Source organism: Petaurus breviceps, unplaced genomic scaffold (genome assembly GCF_028583685.1).
Source record: "Petaurus breviceps papuanus isolate PSGF00001 unplaced genomic scaffold, PetGlider_PUasm1.0 175, whole genome shotgun sequence".
NCBI lineage: Eukaryota > Metazoa > Chordata > Mammalia > Diprotodontia > Petauridae > Petaurus > Petaurus breviceps.
In genome coordinates, this window is record NW_027185764.1 from 62,947,026 (window position 1) to 62,966,681 (window position 19,656).

The window sequence follows — 19,656 nt, forward strand, 5'->3', positions numbered from 1 at the left end:
TCAGTTGAATGCTGGAGGAAAATCAGTTTGGCACCTGAATGGAGGACAAGTTGGAGAGGTAAGAGGCTTGAAGCTGGTAGACCAACTATGAGTCAACTGCAATAGTCCAGTCAAAACTTGGCAAGAGTCTGAACTAGTGGCCAAGTAAAAATAAGGTGATGGAAGTGAGAGATGATGGGGAAGTGAAAACAAGGAATTTTGGCAAATGATTGCATATGAGGTGGAGAGAGTAAGAAGTGGAAGACAACACTGATGTTGTGACCTTGGGTGACACAATGGATGAATAAGCATTTGTTAAATGCTTACTAAATGTAAAGTTCCACTCTAAGTGTTGGGAATAGAAACAGAAAAAAGCAAAACAGTCCCTGCTCTCAAGGAACGCACATTCTAATAGGGGAAGACATGTGCCTTTGACAGAAATAAGGGTGTTCAGAGAGTGTTGTTTTGGGATGGGGGAGGAAGAGAATCAGCTTTGTTTGGAACATGTTGAATTTAAGATGACTGCAGGACAATCAGTTTGAAATTTCCCATAAGTGGCCAAAGATGCACAACTTGAAGATCAGAGGAGAGATTTTGCTGGATGTAGATTTAAAAAAATCATCTATATAATAAGATTGAAGCATACTTTTTTCCACCTTATTTCTCTTTTGATATGTTTTTTTTTTAAATATTGCTACCATGGAAATATATTTTCCATGACTTCACATGTATGATCAATATCATATTGCTTACTTTCCCACCTTTTCAAGGGGTGGAAAAGCAGGGAGAAAGAATTCAGAACTCAAAATTTTTAAAAATGTATGTCAAAATTTTTGTCCATGTAATTGAGAAATATTTAATGAAATAAGATATATTTGTAAAAGAACGTTTAAAAATTTAAATGTAACTGGGAAACATTTAATGAAATAAAAATATATTTTAAAAAATAAGGATTATCTGCACAGAAATGACAATTATTTATGGCAGCCAATGAGGTCACCAAATGAGAAAGTAGAAAAAAGAGAAGGCACAGGACAATATCATGATTAAGGGATGTGATACAGAAAAGGAAATGGAGAAGGAATAGTCAAAAAGATAGGAAAAAAATAAAAAAGAATAGTACTAGAAATCTTAGAGAGGAAAGAGTGTCTACTGGGAGGGTGATGAGTACTGTCAAAAACTGTAAGGAAGTTGAGAAGTTTGAGAGAAAGCCCCTGAATTTGGACTGTGTAAGAAAAGGGCCCTTGGTGCTTATCATCAAGAGCCTTCTTCCTATGTCCCTTATTCTTCTATCACTCAGAGCCAGGTATTCGAGAAAATATTACCGTTTCAATTAATGATTTATTTGACTCTTTAGAATTTTCTAAATAGACCATCATATCCTCTGCAAAAATTTCTTATTTGTCTATGCTCATTCCTTCCATTTCTTTTTTTGTTTTATTGCTATAGTTACCATTTCTGGCACTGTATTAAATGATAGTGGTGTCTATGGACATTTTTACTTCACCTCTGATTTTATTTATAAAGGACTATGGAATTTCTCCATTACCTATAATGTTGGCTCTTTGTCTTACATAAATACTATTTACTATCTTAAGGGAAGGTATTTTTATTCCTGTAATTTTTAGTGTGTGTGGTTGTTGGTTTGTGTGTTTTTTAACAGAAACCGTCTTTGAATTTCATTAAAAGTTTTCTCAGAACCTATTGGTATAACTGTAATTTTTGTTATTATATGATGTGTTATAAACTATAAATAGTAGTTTTCCTAAACCTCCCTTATAGTCATGGTATAAATCTACCGTAAACTGCTCAAGTATATAATCTTTTAAAATACACTTAATTTAATATATTTTATTTATTTATATATGTATTTATATATATATACTTTATTAAATATATTTTAAATTTAAATAAATATAAATAAGTAGCCTCTTTGATATTTTTATTTAATAATTTGTATCAATATTCATTGAGGATATCAGTCTATAATTTTCTTTCTTTTCTTTTTCTCTTCTTGGTTTAGGTATCACGACTATATTTGTATAATAGAAGAAGTTTGGTAGTAAACCTGTATTCCTATTTTTTGCAAAAAGAATTGTATAATAAGGAATTAACTATTCTTTAAATGTTTGATAAAATTAAATTGTAAATCCATTGGGAGGATTTTCTTGAGGAGTTCATTTATGACTTGTTCAATTTATTTTTTCTGATATTGTGTTAAGTTCTCTATTACCTTCTTTTAATGAGTATTTAAGTTTTTTAATAAATGTTTTCTCTTTGTTGACATATAATTGGGCAAAATAATTTGATCCCTTCCTTTATTTTATCTTACTTTGTTATAAATTCTTTTTCATTTTTTATACTGGAAATTTACTTTTTCCTCTATTTTTAATGGAACTAGTTAACTTTGTAATTATTATTAAAACAGCTCCTAATTTCATTTATCAGTTTGGTGATTTTTCTATTTTGTTAAACTCTGATTTTCATAATTTGTTTTGTTATCTGTTATTTACTTTTTAGCTGTACACTCAAATTGTCAATCTATTCTTTCTCTTTCCTCAATATTTAGACTTAGTTATAAATTTACTACTGAGTACTGCTTTTGTTACATACCCAATCTTTTGATGTTTGTCATTCTCTTTGATGAAATTACTTGTTCCTATGATTCGTTCTTTGATTAACCAATTCTTAGGAATTATTTAATTTTTTTCTTTAATGCCTCCCACCTGCCTTTCCTAAATGGTAATTAGTAATGATGTGTTGAAGATCCCTTTGGTTTTCTTTCTTTCTATTTTTTTTTTTAACTAGACAGGCAAGTGGAGTTTACATTGAAAAATCACAAAATGGATTTTTACCTCATCCCTACTTATAGCAGAAAGGTCAGGGCTATGTAATCAGAGGACCTGTCCTTGGGCTTTATAAAAAATAAGTATTTATTTATTGTTTTTTTTGCATCACTGTTTTAGGACCTTGGACAAAGACTTTTTCACTCTCTGAGACTTTCTGTAAATTGAGTCTGTGGGACGTAAGAAATGATCTCTGGAGTCTCTTGTGGGTCTAAATACTAAGAATCCTCCTAAGAAAGCTCCTATACCGGGAGGTTTTGCCGGCATTAATCTAAAGAGACTGTGATCAGCTCTGACATTTCATGGTGTGCAGAAGGCATGGGGAAACTGGTAAGAACAGGTAGGTAGGTAGCATTTATAAAGCGCTTTAAAGTTTGCATTTTATCCGCACAACAGCCCTGCAAGGTAGACGCTATTATTATCCCCATTATATAGATGAGGAAAATGAGGCAGGTGGAAGTTAAGTGACGTGCCCAGGATCATTCAACCAGAAATTAGGGGTCCTAATGCAAATTCCTGGCAGTGCATCGAAGAAGAGGTGGTGAGAGAAGTCCTAACGGAGAGACCCCAAAAGACAAGGCGTGACTCGGGCCAGTCACTCAGCCGCTATAGAGTGCCCACCCTGGAGTCAAATCCGGTCTTAGTCACTGTGTAACCCTGGGCAAGTCATTTAACCCAATTTGCCTCAGTTTCCTAATCTGTAAAATACGATGGAGAAAGAAATGGCAAACCACTGCAGTATCTCTGCCCAGAAAACCCCAAATAGGGTAAAGTGGGGTCGCAGGCGACTGAACAAAAACAAAAATGGGAGAAGGGGGCGGCCAGGACTAGACGGTCTCTAGGAGGAGACTTCCCGCGGCTTCGGAACCCTCTTCGGTGGGTACAGGACTCCCGGAAGCCGGGATCGCGCCGACACTGCTCCGTAAACCTGAGCTTGAGGATGCGCAGACAGCCCCGCCAATAGTTCGGGCGAGGGGAAGAGCCAACAGGCTTCGGGGGATGGGGCTTGAGAGGAGGGGACGAACCAGATACCCGTAGGAAGCAGGATTGAGAAGAAGAGGACCAACCGGTAGGCGTCGGGGGCGGGGCTTATAGGGAGACAACCAACCGGCAGACTTGAGAATACGAGGTTGAAATGCTACGCTTTAGGAGGCGGAGCTTGGGGGAGGGATTGGGTAGGGAGGTTTTTCCGGCCCGGTGGTCCCACCTCTTCCGGGTGAAGCAGGATTTGGGGGGCGGTTTCCTGGAGACTCCACATGTGAGCTGTGTGGGTACTAGAGGAGTGAGGATTGTTGGCGGCGGAGCAGCTCCAGCCATGTCTGCGTTTGCGACCTGGAAGTACTGCGGGGAGCCGGGCGAAGGGCAGAAGGCTGCTCTGGGTAAGGCTCCCAAACCTAGGGGCCGGGGGAGGCAGGGGCTCCTTCGTTCCAGTAACCGGGGAAAGTAAGACAGCTTTGCTACCCACCTTAGGGGTTGTGAGAAAAGTGCATCCCCCAGCTGGAGCGTCTGGAGATGCTGGCGACATCTGGAGCATCTGCCCATGTCTCTGTGCCAGCACCTACCAGCACCGTGCTTGTAAGTGTCAGAGGCAGGATTTAAGCTGGCTTTTCCTGACTCAAGTCCCACACTATCCACTGTACTTACTCCTCGCTCTCTAGGAAGAGAATGATGAGAGATGCTTGGGAAATACACGGTACTAATAGATTGTGAGAGCCTTGAATGCCTGGATAAGATTGCCCTTTGTTCAGTACAAGTCAGGCAGCCATTAACAGATTCTTGGTCCGTTGAAATCTTCCTCTTCAAGACCCAGCTCAGGTACTACCATCCCTCAATATGTTTCTGAACTGCTGTTTTTAATCCTTGTGTCTCCCCCGCCCACAATTTCTCCAATGTCTAAAAGATAGTTAAGTTGATTGATTGTGGCTCCAGGATTTGTGCCAGGATCTGCTTCTACACCTCTGAGACTAGATGATGGAGGTTGGAGTTGATGGATTTGGCCATATTGGGCTCCTGGCAAGCAGGGCTGCTCTCACCACCGACAGAATCGGCATTATGCACTTCAGTGACCCCTTCCTTGAGCTCAGCTACTTGTTGATATGTTCCAAAGTGATTCCACCCATGGCAAGTTCAAGAAAACTGTCAAAGCCAAGAATGGAAAGCTGGTGATCCATGGAAAAGCCATTATTGCTGTCTCCCAGTGGGGTAATCCCATCAATATTAAATGGGGAATTGTTGGAGCTGAGTATGTAGTAGAGTCTACTTCTGTCTTTACCACAGTCAAAAAGACCAGGGCCCACTTCAAGCATGGAGCTAAGTAGGTTATTATCTCTGTCCATTCTGCTGATGCCTCTTTGTGACAGGAATGAACCATAAGAAATGTGATAATTCCATAAAGATGTTCAGTAATACCTCTTGTACTACCAACTACTTGGCCTCCTAACCAAGGTTATTCATGACAGCTTAGGCATTGTAGAAGGACTGCTACGCAGAAGATAGTAGATGGCCCCTCTATCCATCAAACTGTGGTATGATGGGCCTGGAACTGCTCAAAACATTATCCTTACTACCATTGGTGCTGCTAAGATTGTAGGCAAAGCATTGGGCAAGATTCCATTGAATCTCTTGTGGATCCACCCAGCTGCCTGGAGAAACCAAACATGATGAAATCAAGAAAATGGTGAAATAAATATCAGAGGGTCCATTGAAGGACATCTTGGGCTACCCAGAGGACCAGATTGTAACCTGTGACTTTAACAGCAGCACCCACTTTCCTATGTTTTATGCAGGAATTGATATTGCCCTTAATGACCATTTTGTCAAACTCATTTTCTGGCATGACAATGAGTTTGATTATAACAACCATGTAGTAGACCTCATGATCTCCATGACCTCCAATGTATAAAGTAGAAAGCATGGCTCTTCACCCCCCACCAAAAGAAAAGTTTTACCACTGGGGATCCTACATCCCTAACTTAGTTCCCTCTACTGTGGATCTCTTGCCCCATACATAGTTCTTGCCCCAAGGTACCCCTCTAATAAGGCGAAGAAGGTCTGAGTTCTACATTGTAGACCATCCAGAAAGTCTCCATATTGAAGCATCTAGGTGGTGTCATGGATAGAGCATTGACTTTGGAGTCAGGAGGACCAGAGTTCAAACCTGACCTTGGACACTTACCCTGTATGACTGCACAAGTCACCGAACTATGCTTGTCTCCCCCCCCCCCCCAAGTTACCACATTATGTATAAAAAAAAGTAAGTAGACTGACCATCTGAGCTGTAAGGAAGAGTCAGCAGGTAGTGGTGTGAAGGATGGATTAGAAGAGGGAGAAGTCAGAATGGCTTCTCTCTTTCCCCTCAATCTTTACCATTTTTCCACTTCAGCTGGCATCAGAATTTCTTTCCTATGGCCCATCTCAATGTATTTAGCCATAGCTAGGTGAGACACCAATGTTTATGTATTGATAGGATTTTTTTTTTCTTTTTTCAATAACTAGTCCCTTATCTTCTCTCTCCACTTCCCATTCTCATCGTGGATGACCATCTTGGTAAAATGCACAATAACACCAATAGCTCTTTTACATAGTAGTTTATAGTTTATATGTGGCCTGGTTAGGGAGGATGTTCTGAGATGTCCTTATATTTGTTATTCAACTACAGAGAATGATGCCACCTTCAGTTTTCCTCTCCTACTTTTAGTTATTGTATTCTGATTTGTTTTTCTTGTTTTCCAGTTATACTTTACCAGAGTACAAGTTTGTCATTAAACTTCCTTTATTTTTTGCCATCAAATTTCATTTAGCCTCTCCCTCAGGACCTAGTCAATTTTTTTAAAACCACCATGACTCTTCCCTAATTCTTGATCTCCCATCATCCTCTCATTCTTTCTTGACAAAACTAGTTTTTTCTGTTGTTTCCTCTCCCATGTAAAGGAAGGCTGGATCTGATAGGATTTGCTTTCTGTGACATTCATAGATACTATAGTCCAGAACTGGGGATTCTCTTAAGTAATTTTCTGTTTTTAATATTGTAAACACAGTTCTTTATCATTAATGTAATTTTTTTAAAAAATCCACTCTATATTCATTTATCACTTTTTGTGTATTACAGTTCAGTTTTCAAATGGGAAACTCCAGAATTCTGAAAATGTGAATTTTTCCTTATATAAGAGCAAAGATACCAATAACCCCAGGAAAAAGTTCAGAAGGATACTGGTAAGTCACTTTGCCTATAGTTTGTCAGTTTTTGCAGGACCAGGTAAGATTGTCTTTTTTTACAAGGTGGTGTGTGCTTGGAAACAGGGCACTGATTCAAAATTCTAACAGTTTTGCTTCATGGGGTCCTGGGGGAAACTGATTAAAATATTCATAAGCTGTTTAAAATCCAGTCAGTTAGTATTTCATGCTTGGCTCTGCTAGGTGATAGGGGTACAAAGATAAAAATGAAGTACTTCTTGACTTTAAAAGGCACTTATATATACAATCAGAGGAGACATCATGTACACATATAAGTATATACATAGTCATTTGGGGTACAGGCAAGGATGCACCAACATCTTTGGGTAGAAGGTGAAGATCAAGAAAGGCCTCATGGGAGGTGACTTTTGAGCTGATCTTTGAAGAAAGCTAGCAATGGTCTTTCTTACATTGAACTGAAACCTGCTAGCGTCCGTTGTTCCTGGTTCTGTTCTGGGGCCAAGGAAAATGAATCTCAACCCCTTTGTACGTGAAAGTCTTTCAGATATTTGAAGATAGCTCTTATTTCCCTGTCTTTTCCCAATTCAGTATCTTCAGTTCCTTTGGTTGATTTTCATAACCTTGTTTTTCATTCATCATCTCTGTACTCCTTCTTCTACATGTACTTTTTGGTTTGTCGGTGCTCCTCCTACAGTGATTGCCCAGAACTGAATAAAGTTGAATTTCAAATGTGCTGTGATCAGTACAGACTGTAATGGGATTATTAACTTCTGTGAATATAGTCTAAGATCCCTTTATTGTAACCATGTCATATGTTATTGACATAATCGAGGTTGTAGTTACCTAATACCTCTAAGTTGTTCGTAGAAACTGCTATTTATCCACATCTCTCCAATCCTGTATTAGAGGATTTAAAAAAAAAAATTAAGTACAAGGCTTTACATTTATCCCCAAATATTTTAAAAATATTTTGTTGATGCTTTTTATGTTTCACTTTTCAGTGATGTATCTCCCCATAATCTTTCCTATAAAATATAGTTAAGCAAATCAAATTGGCAAATTGAGCATATACAGTGGGAAAAATGCAGCATTTTAAAATCCCTGGGTTCAGATTTTAGCCCTGTTACTTCTTACCTGTGTGATTCTGGTGAAGTCAACCTATCTGGGCCTCAGTTTTATTATCTGTGAATTGATAGGATTGGATGAAGTAGGTCTCTCCCAGTTCTCAGTCTTTGATTACAAATGCCTGGTTCTGCATCCAAATCTGTATCCTTTTACCTCTCTGCCACAAAGAGGAAGGTGTGTCCTCTGATGTTGTCCAGTCCCTGCACTGATCAGAGTTATGATGTCTTTCTGTTATTTTCCTTTATGTTATTGTGGTCATTATGTAAATTGTTCTCCTTGCTTTTCATCATTTTATTCAGATTATAGAATCATAGATTTAGAGCCATAAGGAAATCTTAATGGCCAGCATGTCTAGCCCCCTTATCTTTTACAGATAAGGAAACTGAGACATAAAGAGGTTAGGTAAGTGATTTCTCCAGAGTCATGGAGATACTAAGTGTCTAAGGTGGAATTTGAACCCACCTTTCTCAGCTGAGTCCATTGTCCTAACAGCTCCATGCTGTTTTCCCCAGTTTCTCTGACGTTTTCACAATTATTATTTTTTTTAATAATTAATTAATTTACTTTTAGTTTACAACATTCAGTTCTACAAGGATTCGAGTTCCAAATTTTCTTTTCTTTCTTCTTCCCCCCTCCCCCCGTATGGCAGTATGCAATCCAATATAAGTTCTACAAATACCTTCACATTAAACATTAGTCAAGTTGTAAAGAAGGATTATAACCAGTGGAATAAACAATGAGAAGAAGGAACAAAACAAAACAAAAAAAGAGGTAGAGCAAGTAGTTTGCTTTAATCTGCATTCAGACTCCATAAATCTCTCTGGATGTGGATAGCCTTTTCCATTTTGAGTCCTTTGGAGTTGTCTCATAACCTTGCATTGCTGAGATGAGCCCAGTCTATCAAAGTCAGTCATCACAAATACTGTGTGTCTGTAATTATGTACAGTGTTCACCTGGTTCTGCTCCTCTCACTCAGCATCAGTCTATAGCAGTCTCTCCAGGTTATTATGAAGTCTGTCTGCTCCTCATTTCTTATAGCACAATCATATTGCATTACACTCATATACCACAACTTGTTCAGCCATTCGCCAATTGATGGGCAACCCCTTGATTTCCAATTCTTTGCCACCACAAAAAGAGCTGCTATACATGTTTTTGTACATATGGGTCCTTTTCCCACCTCCATGATCTCTTTGGGATACAGCCCTAGAAGTGGTATTGCTGGGTCAAAGGATATTATGCACGTTTTTATAGCCCTTTGGTCATAGTTCCAAATTGCCCTCAAGAATAGTTGGATCAGTTCACAACTCTACCAACAATGCATTAGTGTTCCAATTTTCCCACATCTCCAGCATTTATCATTTTCCTGTTTTGTCATGTTAGCCAATCTGACTGGTGAAATGTGATACCTCAGAGTTGTTTTGATTTGCATTTCTCTAATCAGTAGTGATTTAGAGCATTTTTTCTTATGATTATAGATATCTTTAATTTCTTCCTCTAAAAACTGCCTGTTCATATCCTTTGACCATTTACCAATTGGGGAATGACTTGCATTCTTATAGATTTGACTCAGTTCTCTGTATATTTTAGAAATAAGGCCTTTATTAGAGACACTGGTTATAAAAATTCTTTCCCAATTTTCTACTTCCCTCCTAATCTTGGTTACATTGGCTTTGTTTGTACAAAAACTTTTCAATTTAACGTAATCAAAATTACCCATTTTGCATTTCGTAATGCTCTCTATAATTCTTCCCTTCCCCATAAATCTGACAGGTAAATTATTCCTTGCTCTCCCAGACTGCTTACAGTGTCACCCTTTATACCTAGATCATGAACCCATTTAGACTTTATTTTGGTGTATGGTGTAAGATGTCTATGCCCAGTTTCTAGCATACTATTTTCTAGTTTTTCCAGCAGTTTTTGTCAAATAGTGAGTTTTTATCCCAGAAGCTGGATCATTATTTCTTTTTAGAGGGGGGAATGCAGGGCAGTTGGGGTTAAGTGACTTGCCCCAAGTCACACTGCTAGTAAGTGTTGTGTCTGAGGCCAGATTTGAACTCAGGTCCTCCTGACTTCAGGGCTGGTGCTCTATTCACTGCACCACCCACCTGCCCTTGGATCATTATTTCCTACAGCATACTGTTCCATTACATTTCATTATGTTCATATGCTATACCTTGTGCAGCCCCTCTCAGTATATAGGCATCCACTCTGTTTCTGTTTTTAACACAAAAAAAATTGCAAACATGCAGAAACGTGTGAAGACTGGTACCAATTTGTGTGATGCAGAATGAAGTGATCAGAAGTAGAATAATAATATACATAATGACTATAGTGCAGAAAGACCAAAAAAAGTGAAACAGAATTCTGTATGGTTAATAATGATCTAGATTGGCCTTGGAAAGAGTTGGGAAAATTTACTTCTCTCTCTTTTATTCAGTGGTCTATGACAGTAGGTAAGGAACATTGCATGTACTATCAGACTCAATTGATGTGCATCATTTTGATGAACTACTTTCCTCCCCCCTTTTTTTCCTTTTGTCGAAAGGGATGGCTTGTTTAATGAATAGTAGAGGTTAGATAGATAAATTCAGAAATGAAGGTGATATGAAAGCAATATGACTATCCAGCTTGGATCTATGCTCAAAGGGCTGTAAAACTGTGCATGCCCTTTGATCCAGCAATACCACTCACTACACCAAAGAGATCAAAACAAAGGGGAAGGAACCTATTTGTGCAAAAATATTAATAGCAGCTCTTTTTGTGGTGGCAAAGAATTGGAAATTGAGGGGATTGGGGAATGGCTGAACAAGTTGTGGTATATGATTGTGATGAAATATTATTGTACTATAAGAAATGATAAGCAGGATGATTTCAGAAAATCTTGGAAAGACTTAAGTGAATTGATGCAGAGTGAAGTACACAGAACCAGGAGAACGTTGTACTCAATAACAGCAGTATTGTATGATGATCAACTGTGAATGATTTAGCTATTCTTAGTAATGCAGTGATCCAAGACAGTTTCAAAGGACTTATGATGAAAAATGCTCTCTGCCTCCAGAGATAGAACTTATGGCATCTGAGTACAGACTGACGCTTGCTTGCTTGCTTCCTTTCCTTTCTAGTTTTCTTCCACCAAATGACTAACATGTTTTACAGGGTGGCTAGGTGGTGCAGTGAATAGAGCACCAGCCCTGGAGTCAAGAGGACCTGAGTTCAAATCCAGCCTCAAACACTTAATACTTTACTAGCCATGTGACCTTGGGCAAGTCACTTAACCCCAACCACCCTGCCTTCCCCTCCAAAAAGCAAAAAAAAAAAAATATATATATATATATATATATATATGTTTTACATGACTACATGTGCATAACCTATATCAGATTGCTTACCATTCACGTCGAGGTAGGTGAAGGGATAGAATTTGGAACACAAGGCTTTTTAAAAATGTTAAAAATTGTTTTCATATGTAATAGGGAAAAATAAAATAATATTTTAAAAAATGTTGCTACCAATATTTTGTATACATGGTAAAACTTCACTGACATTCATTGGATATATGTCCCCAATAGTGGCATTACTAAGACAAAGGGTATATACAGTTAGTGATTTTTCTAGCATAGTTCCACATTATTTTCAAGAATGGTTAGACCAATTCATTCTTTCACTAACACTGGATTAATGTTCTTGCCTTACCACAGCCCCTCAACCATTTATTGTTTTGGCCTTTGTCATCTTTTCCAGTCTGGTTGAATTGAGGCAGAACCTTAGTTATTTTTACTTCAGCATTTCTCTTATCAGTGATTTTGAGCATTTATTTAACAAACTGACTGGCTTATTCCTGGTTGTTAATAACTCTTTTGAAAACTGCCTATTCAAATTCTTCAGCCACTTATCTATTTATCTCTTTTAAATTTCATCTTATTGGATTTGTCCCACTGTTCTAACCTTTTCTGGTTCCTGATTCTGAGATGTTAGTACTGAGCTTCATTGATTTCTAAACTTTTATTTATTAATTTAACTATTTAATTATTTATTTTGGCAAATCTTGTATCTGTTTTTGTTTATTTTTCTTTTTTTTTTTTTAAGAAGAAAATGTAAAATATTTTATTGGAAAAACAACTGACCTAGAAATAGATCAAGGAGAGATCATTTAAGATTTATTGGGCTGCCTGAAATCCACGATCAAAAAAGTCTAGGCATTATATTCCAAGAAATGATAGAGGAAAACTTCTTATATCTTAAATCCAGCATGTAAAATAGAAATTAAAAGAATTCAACAATCACTTTCTGAAAGATTATGTTTTTGGTTTTTATCAAATTGCATGAAAACTGACTTGGCCTCAACAGCCACAGCCTAATTAAGGCACATAATTCAGTGAGTTTCTGGTGAATTTACAGATTGTAGGCAAATAATTTAGGTTATTCAGTCACAGTGTACGTATGATTTGGATTTTGTTTTGTTTTGCTATACCCACTTTTCAAATTTCCTGGGTAATTTATCAAACCTTCCCTTTGTTTTTATCTAGTGTACATAATCAGCATTTAGTTATCTTCTCTGATAGAGGGGAATAGAGACATTTACATTCCATATAGAGAGATATAAATATAGATGTATAGCTAGCATTGAGCACTGTCTTTTGTATTTGAAGAAAGATATTTTATCTGGAAATGAATACAAGTTCAAACAAAATCATGACCCTATATTGTGACCATGAAAGAGATGATAAGCCCATTGTTCTGCCAGCCTTTTTTTTTCCCCTCTCCTCCCCTCCACACACACACCACACACATGCACATACACACACTCTCTCTCTCTCTCTCTCTCTCTTTCTCTCTCTCTCTCTCTTTCCCTCTCCCTCTCTCTTTCTCTCTCTCTCTCTGTCTCTCTTATTTGTTGAAGGGGACACATAGCCTCACCTCTCAGACAACATGAGCCCACTTGCCTTCTGTCACCACCATGAATTGAAGGGGCCTCTACCTACGCTCCTTAGCTTCTCTGTCCCGAGCCCTAATTAGCACAAATATCTGTGCCCAAAGGTAGTGTCTACTTCTAGGCCTCAGTTATTAAAAGTAAGAATTATTTCTAAGATAACATATTTGCTGAAGTTGTTGAGGCTTCCTATTCTAATGACTTTGCTCCTGCTTAAAGAACAGATCCTATCTTGATGTTCTCCACCATTGGGTAGAGAGGTGATAGACTTGGGGTAGAATGAGACCAACATTTTCTGACATGAGCAGTGTGGGAATTTGTTTTGTTACAGGGGTTTGATTTTTCCTGTTTGGGGGCAGTTGGGAGTGTGGGGCTAAGTGACACGATACCATTTTACAGTCATGTTCAGTACTGAGTTTATCAACATAGTCTTTTATTTTGTGTTCAGAATAAAAAAAAGGACATTTTTTAGAAAAGAAAAAAGATTATATGTTGATAACTACAATACTGAAAATGAACAGAAGCTGATGGTCTAAAAAAAGGTTCTGTAATTTGAAAAAAATTAGTTTAGTAGTTACTCAGTTGTGTCTAACTCTTCATTACCCCATTTGGGGCTTTCTTGGCAAAGATTCTGGAGTGGTTTGCCATTTCCTTCTCCAGCTCATTTTACAGATGAGGAAACTGAGTTAAACAGGGTAAAGTGACTTGCAGGATTTGAACTCAGGTCTTCCTATCTCCAGTCCTGGTGCTCTATCACACTGGTGCCACCTACCTGCCCTAAAAAAAAAAAGTTTTTATCTGACATTTCCTCTGAAAATATTTGTGTCTTGAATTCTAGAGATGACTTTAGAGGGAATTGACTTGGCTTGCCTGAAGGCTTTTCTTTATAATAGAAAACATGTTGTATGCTTAGGGTAGGCTAGCAAATCTTGATTCAAGAAGAATTGCATTCTCAACCTCGTCTGAATTTCATCACTCTCTTGGATGAAGAGCCAAGGTGAAAGGGGTTTTTTTGGACACCATAGCCTCTCAGCTGGTTTAGTGGGGGTGCAGAACCGGAACAAGCCACCAGGGGTCAGTGTCGCCTCAGTAAGGACTATGGTTTTTGAACAGGAATCAACAGCTCATTTTTTTAAAAATACCAGTTCATAATTGAACTCATCAGTTAAGTCAAATGCCATTCTTTATTGCCAGATTTCAATTTTTATGATACTGTCAGCTGTGGTTTGTGGATCACTTTTACTGAAGTTTAAAATATATTTTATGATCTAATAAATATTAGATGCTCCAGTGTTACTGTGGATTACCCAGAAGACACAAGGCTATCATTCATATCAGAGACTCTGATAATAAGTGCCATGAGTGCCATTATTATCTTGAAAACTGATCTTGACTTATAGTTTATTTTTAAATGAAATAGTAGTTCAGCCGCCTTAAAGCCCACGGATCTTGAAGGCCCCAGTCTCCAGGCTTTAGAATGTCCCATTCTTGTCTAACAGTGTCTAATCCTGTCCCTAGAATATTGGATCAATTTAGGAAAGGAGACAAAACAATGGCAGACACCTTTTAGATACTGATAATAAAATAATTTCTCATTTTTCCTCAATTTTTAGGCTGCTGAAACAGACAGACTTTCCTATGTAGGAAACAACTTTGGTACTGGAGCCCTAAAATGCAACAATTTATGCAGGTGTGAAAGTTTGGTGGGGGGCGTTGTTTGTGGAAGTGGGGGAAGGTGCTCCACTTGCCTTCCGTGGTACAAAGAGCTGGTTGCTTGGTGCAGTGGGAAAAATTTCACTAATTCCTATCTTATGATAACTTTACCAGAGCTAGCTTAAAGTTTTACTTTGCACTATAAAGGAAGGTTTTTAAAAAAAATAGGGTAAATAAATTTGGAGGGATGATTTTAGTTTGATTTAAAGAATAGCATGATTTGCAAATCTGTACTATCTGTCAAAATGTACTCTCCAGAATCACCATAGGAAGTTATGTGAGGTTTGGTATATGTGTGAAAGTAAAAACTGCCTTTTTTGTTTTGAATGTTTTATTGATGCTTTTTAAAAACACCACAGTCATTTCCCAATTTCCATCTCTATCCCCATCATGGAACTGCTTCTTACAATGAAGAAAAACATTTAAATAACACAAACTGATGCAGCTACCCCATCTGACAGCCCTGTGCCACAATTATTTCTGTATTCAGTACCCCACCTCTCTCTCACTGAGGGTGCGTGGTCATTAGTTCTTTAAAGCTTAGATTAAAATTAAATTCCTGTGAACCTTTCCCTATTTAGTTCAAATATTTAAATAAGGATGCTATTGTATTTTTATAGTGACATAGAGAAGATTTGCAGAGTATTTATGCAGAATATTTTAATGTAAGTTCTGAATACTTATGAAATGGAAAGGATAGTCAATACGAGATACAGAAATGTGAAAAAATTTTTGTTAATATGTAAATGGTTTTATTTTGATAGGTACTTTGTTGGTGTTTTGAATAATAACTCTGGCCAAATGGAAGTATATGATGCTGAATTGTTTAACATGCAACCAGTGTTTTCAGGTAGGTTCTTTTAGAAGCTTTTATTTGTTTTTGGCTCATCATATAGCTTGCTTGACTTTTAAGTCTTAAGTCATTCATTTTAAAAAGATGAAATTATGCCAGTTGTCATTTCAGTGGTAAATTTTTGGAAATTCACTGTTTAGTAATTCATTTGAAAAGTTATTTACGCAGATTTTAAAATATGTGTGTGTGTATATATACATATACATACATAGATGTGTGTGTGTGTGTGTATGAATAGGTTTTAAAGTGATTATTGCTGAGGTTCACTCATTCTTTACTATACACAACCTGAATGGGAATGAGTGTAGGAACCTTGTTAGTGGGTAATGGAGGTTGAAAAGTAATTTAAAAGTGAATCATAGAATCATGGAATCTCATGGTTAAAAAGAGTATTAGTCTAGTCCATTTGTAGTAGAAATTCTCTTTATATGTGTAACACCTGTTTGGCAAGTTGCTCTCTAGATTACAGATTGCCTCTGTCTTTGAGATGTACACTTTGTTTTTGAGATAGACTGACTCTGTAAGAGTCGCATAGAATGTAGCAGAAAAGACATTTTGGAGACAATAGCTGAGATTTCAGTTGTAACTGTCTTACTGTGAGATTTTTCTCCCCGTGGAGTCAGGCAGATTAGAGAAGGGTGTAAGAGTTAACTTTGGTTTTTGAGAAATCTGTGAGGAATGAAGTAGAGGCCGAGAAAAAAACATGAGGAAAAACTTTTCTCTTGTTAGAGCTAACTTAACCTAATTCCGTGAAGAGTCTGTATAATCTAGAGTGACTGTTATGCATAATAGCTAGAGAAAAGACAAAGAAAAAGGACTTAATTAAAAAAAAAATAACTTAGGTACTGAAGAGACTGAGTTTAGCTTTTTTCTTGGGAAAATGGGAAGTGGATTCCAAAGAGGATTAAATGGGTTCTGGAGTAAATTGGACAGTGAAATGCAATTGTCTGCCGCCGTCCTGAGGATTGAAGTTATTCCTGCTGGGCCTGACTCAGGCCGGTCCCCAGGTAGTTTTAGATCTTTCCTCAGAACTCCTTTTTCACCCTTTCTCTTCTGCTTCATTTTTCCCATGTACTCTTCTTGTCCTTGTAGCCAAGTCATTTTTTTCTCTCTGAGGCTCTGTTTTTAATAGTGGTGCTGCTGTCTTCTTCTAGGTTTGTTCCTTGGGCATCTCTTAACCCATATTTCTACATATATGGTGTTTGGTATTTTCTTCTGTTAAGTCACGTTTTCAACCTCACTTCCTCGTTTGGGACTCTGTTGTCTCCTGCAGCCTATGGTGGTGAGGTTTGAGTTTGGTCTTGTCCTCTATTTTGTACTGCTCAGAGCACTAGTGGCTTCATGCCCCCATAAGCTTTGTTTGTCAAAACTGTGGCCCCTTTGAATGTGCTTGGTCAAAGCCCTGCAACCTTCTGGCCCCTTGGGGTGTCCCTGATCCACTCGTACTGTGGGCTTCTGGCCTCTTGGGGTGTCCCTCATCCACTCGTACTGTGGGCTTCTGGCCTCTTGGGGTGTCCCTCATCCACTCGTACTGTGGGCTTCTGGCCTCTTGGGGTGTCCCTGATCCACTCGTACTGTGGGCTTCTGGCCTCTTGGAGTGCCCCTTGTCAGAGCTCCAAGGAATTCTGTTCCCCCACATTCTTGGCAAGTTTCAGGCCTATGTTTCTGTGCCCAGAAGAACTTGCTACTGTTTCTCTTTGAATTTCTTTTTTTTTTTCTTTTTGGAGGGCAATTGGGGTTAAGTGACTTGCCCAAAGTCACACAGCTAGTAAGTGTTAAGTGTCTGAGGCCAGATTTTAACTCAGGTCCTCCTGATTCCAGGGCCAGTGCTCTGTTCACTGTGCCACCTAGCCACCCCTCTCTCTTTGAATTTCTTGATTGTTGTTCAGTCTGGTGCCCATTTTAGATCTTTGCTGTACTATGTGTGGGAGAGCTGGGCTTCTTCTTCGTGACACCATATTTAGTAAAAGTCAAATGTGAGCTGCTAATAGTTTATATAGCATACTTATGGTCGTTTTGTAGAACTTTGATGGGGTAGGTGCATTCTGCTGTATAGTAAGAAGAGTTCTGGGAAGTCCAAGTTCTCATGCCAGTGCTGGCACCAAGTGACTAGTTAGCTTTAAGCAAACAGTCCCAGCAATGCCATCTATAAAATGAGGTGGATGAGGTGGTTGTGCTGTGGGGTTGTGTGTGTGTGTGTGTGTTTTATAGCTCACATTTCTTTAGTAGTTTACAAAGATGATCTTTCAGGTCCCTTATAGGCCCAGATGTTCAATGACTGAGTTCAAACATAATTTTGTTCTTATCAAATGGTTGTGGGAAGTTGCCAGCGTACGTTTGCAATTAGACTTGCTGTTGGTCAGCTCCGTGATTCATTTGATGCCAATTCCTTGATCAGAATTCAGCCCCTATTTATGTCACATTTGTTGTGTGAGAAATTAGGGTTCCAGGAAAATCCACTGTGGTGAGCAACTGGGGATGTCTCTACATCCTTTAAGCATTAATACTTATTACTCCCTTCCAGTGGTGAAACTACCTCAATTATACTCTTCTATTTAAGAGTGTGTTCTCAAAAATTGGGAGAAAATTATTTTCCTAAAAAAGTGCTAAAAATAAGTGAATAGCAGGGACAGAGAAATTGAAATTCAGCTTTGATCTAAAACTAGATAATGGAAAATGTGTTGGCATAAAGTGAAGGGGGGGGGAAAGTTGTTGAAAGTAGATATGAATGTTGATATGATTATATCTAGGTATTATCCAATATTTATTGTGCATTTTTTGTTTATCTTCATTTAAAATGTGTTTCAAAGAATATAGTGGCTTTTTAAGAGGAATTATTTGAATTGTAAAGTATTTTTTTAAGCATCTTGGTTTATTGTGGTTTTCTTTTATAAGTAACAAAAAATTTAAACAATATAAGATTTACATCTGTTGAAAAGAAGAATTTACATAAAGGAACATGCTGGGCCACCTAGGGGAGTACTTTAAATTGTTGTCTTTTAAAAAAATTATTTATTACAAACTTAATGTTGAATAGCAGTAATTTTATACCTATTTACATTTTAATTAGTTTTTTTTTTGCTTCTCTAAACCATTAAGTTGCTAAGTAGAATATTTTATGCTATTAGGTAAAATTATAGACTACATTTAACTCATTGTTGATGTAAAAAAACTGCTTGAAATAGATGCTTATAGTGGCAGTATGAATGAAATTATGGTAATTGTAATACAAGGAGAAGCTTTACAGTTTGCTTTTCTTTCTGCAGATGACTTGAAAGATAATGAAGCAACATTAGGAAATCAGGCTAAATCTTACAGAGATCAGGTAAGTACCCTGAACCTCCAAGATGGACAGTAAGCTGTTAGGGGGCTTCCCAGCCTGGACAGAAAACTTGAATTCCTTAACTATTTCCAGATTATTTTATTATCAATTTAGGTTCTGTAACCTGGAGTTAGTGTAGTCATAATGTAGAAAGGTTATCAACTTTATTTTTTTACAGTGAATCCCCCAGCATTAATGCCTTTGCACTTAGAGTTTAAAATTCAGCAACATTTTTATTGAGCCCCTGCATTGAGAAGATTCCGAAGGAAATAGAACAGACTTGGCGGGGTTCTCACCCAATAACCGAAATCTTGTTTGAGTTGTTGTTGCTATGGAAACAAGTTTCTTGGAGTGTTGTATTTTAATGATGCTGGTGTGTATATCATGATTGTCACACAGTCCATTGTCCCACTGAAAGGAGATAGAGGGGGCAAGTAAATTTTATTTATGTGTTTTAAAATTTTAATGTTTAATAAGCTGTGCAACCAAAAAAAAAGCCTTTCTCTTAAAATATCAATCGCAATTTACTGAACACTTTAGTGTTATTCATCCCTTATTGTACATCTGTACGCATGTGCATACGTGTACTCCATAGTGACCTAGATTTGCAAGCAATTCTCCTAATTCTACTTTTTCTGCTTTGCATTATTGCATATTGACATTTTTGTGTATTCTTCCTAGTTGGCATTCT

The 19,656-nt window shown here is 37.6% G+C and overlaps 1 protein-coding gene across 1 annotated transcript in view; it reads left to right on the forward strand.

Moving 5' to 3' along the window:
• Positions 1-4,005: 4,005 nt before the first annotated feature.
• The window catches only part of POLR1E (RNA polymerase I subunit E), a 29,452-nt gene continuing 13,801 nt past the window's right edge, over positions 4,006-19,656 (forward strand). The window contains exons 1-5 of the mRNA XM_069085262.1: positions 4,006-4,204; positions 6,934-7,037; positions 14,691-14,767; positions 15,555-15,640; positions 18,910-18,968. Coding sequence (XP_068941363.1) covers positions 4,141-4,204; positions 6,934-7,037; positions 14,691-14,767; positions 15,555-15,640; positions 18,910-18,968 — 390 coding nt within the window. The 5' untranslated portion in view covers positions 4,006-4,140. The remainder of the gene's footprint in view (positions 4,205-6,933; positions 7,038-14,690; positions 14,768-15,554; positions 15,641-18,909; positions 18,969-19,656) is intronic.